Below are 12,067 nucleotides of genomic sequence, written 5' to 3' on the forward strand. Positions count from 1 at the left end.
GAACAAAAAGACCTACCCCAGGGTTCTTCAAACTTGGCCCTTTTATGACTTGTGGAGCACGCGTGCCTGGCTGAGAAATTCTGGGAGTTGAAGTCCACAAGTCATAAAAGGGCCAAGTTTGAAGACCCCTGACCTAAGCATTTCTCCACCAGCAATCAGCACCCAGATCAGCATAGGTTAATTCCAAGATTAACATCAGACCAACAATCAAGAAGCAAACAATACCACAATCAAGAAATTGCCAAAGAGCCAACAGCACACAGCCCACTTAAAGAATCTCTAAGACCATCCTCACCAACACTAACAGAGTGTAAACCGACAGCAAACCCCACCTCCTTACCAGCACTGATGATGTTACCTAGTTTGGGTAATGAAACATCTGCAAGAAAACAAGCAATCTCAGACAGCACCAAGGTCCCCTACCTCTAAAAACAGAAAAAAAATCTGAACAAATGGAAAATGCACACCCTGTATATTTACCAGCATTGCACCATTCAGTTTTCCCATACACATGGAGATGCATGCCCAAGCCAGGTTTTGTACCATGAGTAAATCTCATATAGGAGAAGAACAGGCAGAACCTGGAGTCAGAGTCAAGAGAGGAATCAGCCTGAAGTCGTTACATTGTCACAAACAGCTTGAGTCCAGATGCTCTTGAATTCCCTTGACCCTTATCTAGGGCCATTTTAGTGCTGACCATTAGTTGACTAGGTTCTTGTATATAGACTTGGTCAAATAGAGCATCTTAACCAGAAGTCAATGTGTGGTCCTGATTCTTTGAGCCAGATATAATAATATTAATATTAATATTATTATTATTAATAATAATAATAATAATAATAATAATAATAATAATAATAACAACAACAACAACAACAGCAACAATAACAACAACAACAACAATAACAACAAAGTTGGAAGGGACCCTTGGAGGTCATCTAGTCCAACCCCCTGCTCAGGCAGGAAATCCTATACCATTTCAGATAAATGGCTGTCCGGTCTCTTCTTAAAAACTTCCAGTGTTGGAGCATTCACTGCTTCTGGAGGCAGGTAGTTCCGCTGATTAATTGTTCTCATTGTCAGGAAATTTCTCCTTAGTTCTAGGTTGCTTCTCTCCTTGATTAGTGTCCATCCATTGCTTCTTCTCCTGCCTTCGGGTGCTTTGGAGAAGAGCTTGACTCCCTCTTCTTTGGGGCAGCCCCTGAGATATTGGAAGACTGCTATCATGTCCCCCCCTCATCCTTCTCTTTATTAAATGAGACATACCCAATTCCAGCAACCGTTCCCTGTATATGTTAGCCTCCAGTCCCCTGATCATCTTTGTTGCTCTTCTCTGCACACTTTCTAACATCTCAACATCTTTTTTTTACATCATGGTGACGAAAACTGCATGCCGTATTCCAAGTGTGGCCTCACCAAGCCCTTGTAAAGTGGTATTAACACTTCAAGTGATCTTGATTCTATCTCATTGGGGTACATTAGGCTAACCCCCCCAAAAAAACCTTTGTTTTTTCTTCTTTTCACTTCACTTCCCTCCTGAGCGATTTTGACCACAAAATCAAACCCCAGAAATTGAGGTTTGCTAACGGATGGCGGTGTCAAGATAACAAATGGCATTAAGCAAATCCTCAGCACTGTGGAGAGAGATTACAAAAGCAATATAGGACAAGTTGTAAGAACACACTGCAACCTGGTGATGGTTAAAAAGACAGCCCCCCTTTGGATAAAAGCTGTGTCCTCGCGTTCCTTTGTCTCCAAGCCATTTTCAAGAAGAGTGATGCATTTATAAAACACATCAATCACTTGATTCTGCAAAGAATGGCTTCGACAGGGTGTTCATTCAAAGTGAAATGTACATTAAGCACCTCTTCCAAACCGTCTTAACCCTGAGATACAATGAGCAACCCTGAAAATTCTCTTACTTGTTTTTCTCCACATATATATAAAAATGTCAAAATGAAACCAGTATCTTTAACACCACCGCAGTGAAGCAACCTTAGAAAATCATGTTGGATAAAAGTCTATGGAGGTTCTCAGTCCTCCAGGTCACAGTTGTCCCAAAGGTCCTTTTTCAGGAGGCCACTGGACTTTCTGGTTTTTCTTTGAAGACATTTCCCTTCTCATCCCAGAAGCTTCTTCAGCTCTGACCGGATGGTGGGGAGTTGAAGGATTTATACTCCTTGCAGACAGCTGGTCATTTGCATCCTTTTAGAGAATTTTTGAGGCCACCTGCAGGTTCATCTGTGTCCTTGGGGTCACCTGAGTGGTGGAAATGTGTGTGGAGCCTTTTTGGAACTGCTGAAAGGACTTTGTTCTAGACTGGATGACATCATCCATCTCCAGTCTACAACACAGGTCCTTTCAGCAGGACAGCTTTGTATAAAGAATATAGAATGCAGAATAGAATAGAATAGAATAGAATAGAATAGAATAGAATAGAATAGAATAGAATAGAATAGAATAGAATAGAATAGAATAGAATAGAATAGAATAGAATAGAATAGAATAGAATAGAATAGAATAGAATGATGAATTAATAGAATGGAAGAGAAATAGAATAGAATAGAATAGAATAGAATAGAATAGAATAGAATAGAATAGAATAGAATAGAATAGAATAGAATAGAATGGAATGGAATGGAATGGAATGGAATGGAATGGAATGGAATGGAATGGAATGGAATAGAATGGAATGGAATAGAATAGAATGGAATGGAATGGAATGGAATGGAATGGAATGGAATGGAATGGAATGGAATTAGAATAGAATAGAATAGAATAGAATAGAATAGAATAGAATAGAATAGAATAGAATAGAATAGAATGGAATGGAATGGAATGGAATGGAATGGAATGGAATGGAATGGAATTAGAATAGAATAGAATAGAATAGAATAGAATAGAATAGAATAGAATAGAATAGAATAGAATAGAATAGAATAGAATAGAATGATGAATTAATAGAATGGAAGAGAAATAGAATAGAATAGAATAGAATAGAATAGAATAGAATAGAATAGAATAGAATAGAATAGAATAGAATAGAATAGAATAGAATAGAATAGAATAGAATAGAATGGAATGGAATGGAATGGAATGGAATGGAATGGAATGGAATGGAATGGAATGGAATGGAATGGAATAGAATAGAATGGAATGGAATGGAATGGAATGGAATGGAATGGAATGGAATGGAATTAGAATAGAATAGAATAGAATAGAATAGAATAGAATAGAATAGAATAGAATAGAATGGAATGGAATGGAATGGAATGGAATGGAATGGAATGGAATGGAATTAGAATAGAATAGAATAGAATAGAATAGAATAGAATAGAATAGAATAGAATAGAATAGAATAGAATAGAATAGAATAGAATAGAATGGAATGGAATGGAATGGAATGGAATGGAATGGAATGGAATTAGAATAGAATAGAATAGAATAGAATAGAATAGAATAGAATAGAATAGAATAGAATAGAATAGAATAGAATGGAATGGAATGGAATGGAATGGAATGGAATGGAATAGAATAGAATAGAATAATATAGTAGATTAGAGTAGAATAGCAGAGTAGAATAGAATAGAATAGAATAGAATAGAATAGAATAGAATAGAATAGAATAGAATAGAATAGAATGTAGAATGGAATGGAATGGAATGGAATGGAATGGAATGGAATAGAATAGAATAGAATAGAATAGAATAGAATAGAATAGAATAGAATAGAATAGAATAGAATAGAATAGAATAGAATAGAATAGAATAGAATAGAATAGAATAGAATAATATAGTAGATTAGAGTAGAATAGCAGAGTAGAATAGAATAGAATAGAATAGAATAGAATAGAATAGAATAGAATAGAATAGAATAGAATAGAGTAGAGTAGAGTAGAGTAGAGTAGAATAGAATAGAATAGAATGGAATGGAATGGAATGGAATGGAACGGAACGGAACGGAACGGAAGGGAAGGGAAGAGAAGAGAAGAGAAGAGAAGAGAAGAGAAGAGAAGAGAAGAGAAGAGAAGAGACTTTGGAGATCTTCTAGTCCAACCCCCTGCTCAGGCAGGAAACCCTATACGATTTCAGACAAAATTTAAAAAACTTCCAGTGTTGGAGCATTCACAACATCTGGAGGCAGGTTGTTCCATTGATCAATTGTTTTCACTGTCGTGAAATTTCTCAGTAGTTCCAGTTTGCTTCTCTCTTTGATTAGTTTCCATCCGTTGCTTCTTGTCCTGCCTTCAGGTGCTTTTGTGGCAACCCCTCAAATATTGGATTACTGTTATCATGTCCTCCCTCGTCCTTCTCTTCATTAAACCAGACATACCCAATTCCAGCAACCGTTCCTTATATGTTTTAGCCTCTGGTCCACTGATCATCTTTGTTGCTCTTCTCTGCACTCTTTGATGAAATTAGAATATCGTTGAAGATCAAATTTGGTTGGACTTTCTTCTGCCTCTACAAATGACCACCTCTGGGGACAACAGAAGGAGACCAGAGATGGTCCTTGGTCACCCCATTCCTATTCCTGCAGGAAAGTTATTGTTGTAGAAAAGTATCTCTGAGGAAAATTCCAGGCCTGTATTCATTCCGCTCTTGATTTATAGGGACAGATTTATCAGAGATATATTGCAAAACAGAACGTTATCTTTATTCTTCAAGGAACTATTGGGAAAATGAATGACCAGGGCAGTCACTGACTAAAAGGAAGCACCATGGCTATAGTTTTACTCATAAATCACCTTGCTAAGCTGTTCCCCATGTCAGCTCAATTCACTTCCTTCACAAGTAACTCAACTCACCTCTGAATATCTAAATGCGGTTCTAGGCAACCAAGGCCATTTCCTACTGCATAACACAAGCAAGAAAGCAGGACTAACACCTAATTTTGAGGGAGTACATGGCAAAGGCACACACGCACACGCACACAAACAGACCCAAAACTCAGGGTGTCACCATGTGTCACACACTTGCCATCGCTTCCGATGTACGGATCAAAACAAAACATCATTTTAACTTCCAGGAGACCGTCTCCAACTCCTTCACCCCATCCTTCTTGCATGCATCTGTGTGTGTGTGTGTGTGTGTGTGTGTGTGTTTCTTTCAAAATGGGTAAACGTCTCTCTGATTATACCGCCCGGAAATTATGAATATTTATGGCCAGAATTCATAATTGAGTGCTCTGCCTTTCCTTCTCATTAATTCAAGGACACCTCATTTATTGCTACGAAGCCAAGTTGCTGGAGCAGTCAAACCCACTTCTCCAGGACACCTAATTGAGACTCTGCATATTTTTCATCAAGCAGCCAATTTCAAAGGCTGGTTCTTCACTGGGAAGGGGGCTTCCCCCCTCCCTCCCCCAGGCTTTCCGAAGATTGAAGAACATGAGAATTATTTATGGGTGGGTTTCTCCCTTGAGAAATTTTGCACAGGAAACAATGGCCGGCTTCACAGTGCAAACAACAGCGCCACATCTAACTAAGGAGCTTACTTTTAATCAAAATTGGGCGAGACCTGGCTTAAAAACAGTAACTGTGAAGAGGGACCTTTGGAGTCCTAGTGGACGATCACTTGCCTATGAGCAAGGCCGTGCGCAGCAGCCCGCCAAAAAAGGCTAACACAATCCTGGGTTGTATAAACAGAGGCATAGAATCAAGGCCACGGGAAGTGTGAGTACCGCTTTATAAAACCCTAGTGAGGCCACACCTGGAATACTGCAGCCAATTTTGGTCACCATCTCACAAAAAAAGTGTTGAGACCTTGGATAAAGTTCAGAGAAGAGCAACTAAGATGATCCAAGGCCTGGAGACCAAAACATACAAAGAACAGCTGCGGGACTTGGGTTTGGCTAGTCCAGGGGTCGGCAACCTAAAAAAGAAAAAGAGCCACTGGGAACCGGTTCCATCACAAATTAAAAAAAGAGGGAGCCGCGTGCGTGTGTCCATGCACGCGCAGGCACAAAAAGGTTTTTTGCGCATGCGCGGATGCACGCGGCTGCCATTTTTTTAAAAATGAGATGGAACCGGTTCCCGGTTGCCCGACGGCGACGGCCCGTCTGCAAAGCTGCCGCTTTCGGCAGCTTTGCAGACGGGCCGTGGCAGCTTCCTCAAAGAGCGGCGCCCCTGCCCATTCCGAGAGGTGCGCGCACACCTCTCCAAACGACCGGAGGTGCGCGCGTACCTCCGTGCGAATGGGCAGCGGTGCCGCTCTTTGAGGAAGCTGCCGCGGCCCGTCTCAGCTTCCTCAAAAAGAGAGGCGCCCCTGCCCATTCCGAGAGGTGCGCGCGCACCTCTCCGAACGACCGGAGTTGCGCGCGCACCTCCCCAAACCTTTGGGGAGGTGCGCGTGTACCTCCGTGCGAAGGGGCAGCGGTGCCGCTCTTTGAGGAAGCTGCCGCGGCCCGTCTGCTAAGCTGCCGCTTTCGGCAGCTTCACAGATGGGCCGCGACAGCTTCCTCAAAGAGCGGCACCGCTGCCCATTCGCGCGGAGGTATGCGCGCACCTCTCCAAAGGTTTGGGGAGGTGCGCGCGCAACTCCGCCCATTCGGGGAGGTGCGCGTGCACCTCTCCAAACTGGCGGTGCCACTCTCCATTTGGAGAGGTGCGCGCGCACCACTGCCCGTTGGAAGAGGTGCGCGCGCACCGGGCGGCTGGGAGCCGCAAGAGACGGCTCAAAGAGCCGCATGCGGCTCCGGAGCCGCAGGTTGCCGACCTGTGGGCTAGTCTAAAGAAAAGAAGAAATAGGGGAGACGTGATAAGGGTTTTCCAGTATCTGAGGGGCTGCCACAAGGCAGAGGGGGCCAGGTTGTTCACCAGAGCACCAGAGGGAAGGACGAGAAACAATGGTTGGAAAGTGACCAAACAGAGAAGCAACCTGGAACTAAGGAGAAACTTCCTGTCAGCAAGGACAGTTAACCAGTGGAACAGCTTGCCTCCAGAAATCGTGGGCGCACCATCACTGGAAGTTTTTAAGAAGAGACTGGACATCACCTGTCTGAGATGGTATACTATAGGTTCTCCTGCTTGAGCAGGGGGCTCGACTAGAAGACCTCCAAGGTCCCTTCCAGCTCTATTCTATTCTATTCTATTCTATTCTATTCTATTCTATTCTATTCTATTCTATTCTATTCTATTCTATTCTATTCTATTCTATTCTATTCCATTCATTTTGCTCATGTCTTTTCTATGGAAGAACTTCAGAGGCGGACAAATGAAGATACACAGCTAATGGTCACTATTGCAATGTCTAGGGGTTTTCAAGAAAAAGGAGTACAGCATTCTAAATTGGCACTCTTTAGCTTTTTTGATGATTATCTATCTATCTATCTGTTAGTCAGTCTGTCTGTCTGTCTATCTATCCATATATCCATCCATCTATCTCTCTATCTCTCTATCTCTCTATCTATCTCTCTATCTCTCTATCTATGTCTGTGTGTGTTTGTAAATTTTAGATAAATAGTTAACAAGCATTATACATACATATATATATATATATATATATATATATATATATATATATATATATATATATATCCATTTCTCTATCTATCTATCCATCCATCCATTCACCCATCAATCCACTCATCAATCTATCCATCTATGCCTCTATCCCTATCTGCCTGTCTGTGTAACTGTCTATCTATCCATCTATCCATCTATCCCTCTATTCATATCTATCTGCCTATGTATCTATCTATCTATGTATCTATCTATCCATCTATCTATCTATCCATCTATCTATCTTACCATCTATCTATCTATCTATCCATCCATCCATCAATCCACTCATCAATCTATCCATCTATGCCTCTATCTAACTAGTCAAGGAGAGAAGCAACCTAGAACTAAGGAGAAACTTCCTGACAGTTATAACAATTAACCAGTGGAACAACCTGCCTCCAGAAGTGGTGAATGCTCCAACACTGGAAGTTTTTAAGAAGAGAATGGACAGCCATTTGTCTGAACTGGTATAGGGTTTCCTGCCTGAGCAGGGGGTTGGACTAGATGACTTATTATTATTATTATTATTATTATTATTATTATTATTATTATTATTATTATTATTATTATTATTATTATTATTATTATTATTATTATTATCTCTATCTGCCTGTCTAGCTGTCTATCTATCCATCTATCCCTATCTATCATCTATCCACCTCTCATCTATCTATCTATCTATGTCTATCCATCCATCTGTCCATTTGTCCATCTATCCATCTATGCATTTATCTCCATGTGCCTGTCTGTCTACCTATCTGTCTGTCTATCTATTCATCTATACATATCTATCTATCTATCTATCTATCTATCTATCTATCTATCTATCTATCTATCTATCTATCATCTATCCATATCTCTATCTCTATCTATCTATCATCTATCCACCTCTTTCATCTATCTATGTCTATCCATCCATCCATCCGTCACTCCGTCCATTCGTCCATCTATCCCTCTATGCATCTATCTCTATCTGCCTGTCTGGCTATCTATCTGTCTGTCTATCTATTCATCTATACATATCTGTCTGTCTATCTATCTATCTACTATTAAACTTTTATGCCACCCATCTCTCCCACAAGGTGACTCTGGACAGCTTCCAAGCTTGGCTTTCCTTGCCAAGGATCTCTACATGCTCAGGCCTTTCCTATGCAAAATAGGCCCCAATGTCACCCTGATAACATAGAAATTAAGAGACCACATTCCTTCTCAGCTTCCCTTCATAAGAATCCCTCCAACAATAGGGAAGCTATCTATGAAGCAAGGCCTTGAAGCATCTGAGGAGGTCTACATCAAAGGCTTGTTACCCAATATGTTATCCTTTGTCTCGGTCTCCTAACAATAAAGGCTAAAGCCACTTACTTTTGAAAGTTCGCTGTCAAATTTTGCCGAGAGTTGCTTAGCCACAATTTCAAGGTTTTCCACCTTCTGTACAGGAAATGTGGTATCGGGCAGGTAAACCGAACATTGGCACATTCCACGTTCATCCACAACGCCAGTCACATTGGCGAATGGCTGGAAAAAGATTTAAAAGAGGGAAGCGTCAGTAATCAGAGGCATTTCACTTTGTTGATGCTCACCCTGGGAAAACCAGGCGTGAACACTTAGAAACATATTGAGACATAAATAAAAGCTATTCATGAAAACATAAAAACAAAAACAAAAAAACTTGGGGAGAATAATTAGAGCCCCCGTTACATCGCAAACCGTCCCTGATCTGAAGCTGTTCAAAGATTAATGCTTTGCGGAATAACTCAATAAAAATCACAAAGCCAAACAGCCTTTTCCCAATGAAGAATGCTTTTAAAATGATCTATGGGCCGAACCGAAAGATTATAATGGAATCTACAGTAGTTAGTTTACTAGCTTGTTTTTCGTTTTTTGCTTTTGTTTTTTTTTTAATTTTCTTTAAAAAAAAAAAGCTGTTCCTCCTGACTGGAGAATCTTGAGTTTTAATTGAAAACAACTTGGTATCATATATCTAAGTTGATTTACTGCATGGCGCTCTCACTTAGCCAGTCAATACGAGCAGGCAGAGAAGGAGGCGGGGGAGACTTTAATCCATTATAATTGACTAAGAGAAAGAGAGAGAGAGCATCTAGCTGAACTCAGCTGCCACCTGGGGACCTCAAATCCTGATCGCTCTTCCTATAGATTTGATTTCTCTACTTCCTGCATCTACTGCTCCTGCTCTGCTCAGCAGTTTTTCAGGCAGCCAAGAAAAACAGCCCTTGAAAGTTTGCATTGAAACAGCTTCATGATATCTCTGATGGCCACCCGCATCCTTGTCTGGACACTTGTAATTCCTCATTAGCCAATTCCAGACTGTAGGAAGCAGGTAGTCCTCAAGGCAACTGGACTTTCTGGTCTTTCTTTGAAGACGTTTCGCTCCTCGTCCAAAGAAGCTTCTTCAGCTCTGACTGGATGGTGGGGAATGGAAGGATTTATACTCCTTGAAGACAGCTGGCCGTTTGCCTTCTTTGAGAGGGCCGTTGAGGCCACTTGGAGGTTTATCTGTGTCCTCAGGGACGCCCGAGTGGTGAAAATGGGTGTGGAGCCTTCTTGGAACTGCTGGAAGGACTGTGTTGTAGACTGGAGATGGATGGTGTCATTTATTTATTTTATTTTTTTATTTTAATTCCATTTATATCCCACCCTTCTCCGAAAACTCAGGGCAGCTTACAAGCTTAGCAGTAGCCTTCATTCTATGTATATGCCTGCTTATTAGGGCTTTTCACACACACCCCAAGCAGCATTATTACAAAGTCAGCTTATTGCCCCCAACAATCTGGGTCCTCATTTTACCTACCTGGGAAGGATGGAAGGCTGAGTCAACCTTGAGCCTGGTGGGACTCGAACCTGCACTAATTGCAGGCAGCTGGTGTTACTTAAGGAGGCATTAGCCCACTTTATATTCCTTGCAGACAGCTGGTCATTTGCTTTCTTTTAGAGAGTCGTTGAAGCCACCTGTGTTGTCAGGGTCACCTGAGTAGTGCAAACATCTCCAAAAAGTCTCAGCACCCATTTGTACTACCCAGGTGCCCCTGAGGACACAGATAAACCTCCAAGTGGCTTCAACGATTCTCTAAAAGGAGGCAGACAACCAGCTGTCTGCAAGGAGTGTAAATCCTCCCATTCAGTCAGAGCTGAATAAGCTTCTGGGATGAGAAGCGAAATGTCTTCAAAGAAAAAACAAGAAAGTCCGGTAGCCACACGAAAAAGCGCCTTTGGGATAATTGTGACAGGGGTAACTGAGAATCTCCGTAAACTTTTTTTTTTTCATTGTGTTTATAAGGGTGAAGAAGTTCACAGTGAAGAAAAGAAAGTAGATTTTCTTTCTTTTCTTTTTTTAAATAACCCTGTCATCCCTTTTATCGAGGTGGAGTCGGGGTGACTGAATGGAGCTGAGCGTTTGCCGGCCGGATGCCCTTCCTGATGCCTATGCAGAGTTCGCAGCAGATATTTTCTCTTTGAGCCCTGATAGAGAAACATCTGCCGCTGCCTAGGATTGAACTCTCAACCTTTCCAGCAGGAGGCGAGTGTCTTCAACTCTAGGCCACTGCACCACTCCAAGAAAGAAAGGAAAAAAAACCCTAGATATTAGGTCAGTAATTCCCAAGTATTCTGTGATTCGTAATTATATAATTAACCATATTTACTGTTGAGCTGTAAATCTAGTTTACATCCCTGTTCCCTGAAGCTGAACAAGCTTTTCAGGCTCCAGAAAGTTGTTTGAGGGTTGTTTCTCGTTCCCACAATGTTTTCTGAAGAATTTTGTGAAGATGCAATGAAAAGGAAAGGTGCATTTTCCTGATTTGAAAAGTAAAACTTGAATGTTTCCAGACACTGGAAATTCGAAACAAAAAAGGAAACACTCTGTTCTACGTCTAGTTAATTTTCTACATTGAGTTAATTTTATACCCGGCTCAGTGGCGCCTGAAAAGTAAGCACGTCACTGTTTTGGAGAAGAGTTTTTGCTAGAAATGTGTAAAAGACTTCAAATTCAAAATATTTTGAGCTCGAAACTCCTTCCGTGATCTAAGTTTCTGCCAGTCACCTAAATGTTTACTCGGTCCTATACCTACCTACTTGAGTTCTTTTTTTTTTTCCTCCTTAAAAAAAAGGGGGGGGACAGAAGTGAAGAAGCTTCCCAGCTGAGAAGTGAAATGTTTTCAAAGGAAAAAAAAAAACTAACAAGAAAATCCAGTTGCCTTTGGAGAAAAGCAACTTTGAAACAACCGTGATCTGTGGAGGATGGAGAATCTCCATAAACAAATCAAAATGGTCCTTGCTAAATAAATATATACAGTATGGATGCATGAGATTGCAAACGGGGTTTGGCTTTGTTCATCTCCGATGGATTTTGGAACTAACCAGTATATGGAGATTCTCAATCATCCAGGTCATAGTTGTCCCAAATGTGCTTTTTCAAGAGGCAACTGGATATTTATTTATTTATTTATTTATTTATTTATTTATTTATTTATTTATTTATTTAGGGGTGGAGGGGGTTCTTTGAAAACATTGTACTTGTCATCCAAGAAGCTTCTTCAGTTCTCTCTT

The 12,067-nt window shown here is 40.9% G+C and overlaps 1 protein-coding gene across 1 annotated transcript in view; it reads right to left on the minus strand.

Moving 5' to 3' along the window:
* OLFM4 (olfactomedin 4) overlaps positions 1–12,067 on the minus strand; it is a gene marked incomplete at both ends in the record, with an annotated part of 40,778 nt that overhangs the window by 24,862 nt on the left and 3,849 nt on the right. Inside the window, one exon of the mRNA XM_083362572.1 lies at positions 8,867–9,019. Coding sequence (XP_083218698.1) covers positions 8,867–9,019 — 153 coding nt within the window. The remainder of the gene's footprint in view (positions 1–8,866; positions 9,020–12,067) is intronic.

Source organism: Vipera ursinii (genome assembly GCF_947247035.1).
Source record: "Vipera ursinii genome assembly, chromosome: 4".
NCBI classification, from domain to species: Eukaryota; Metazoa; Chordata; class Lepidosauria; order Squamata; family Viperidae; genus Vipera; species Vipera ursinii.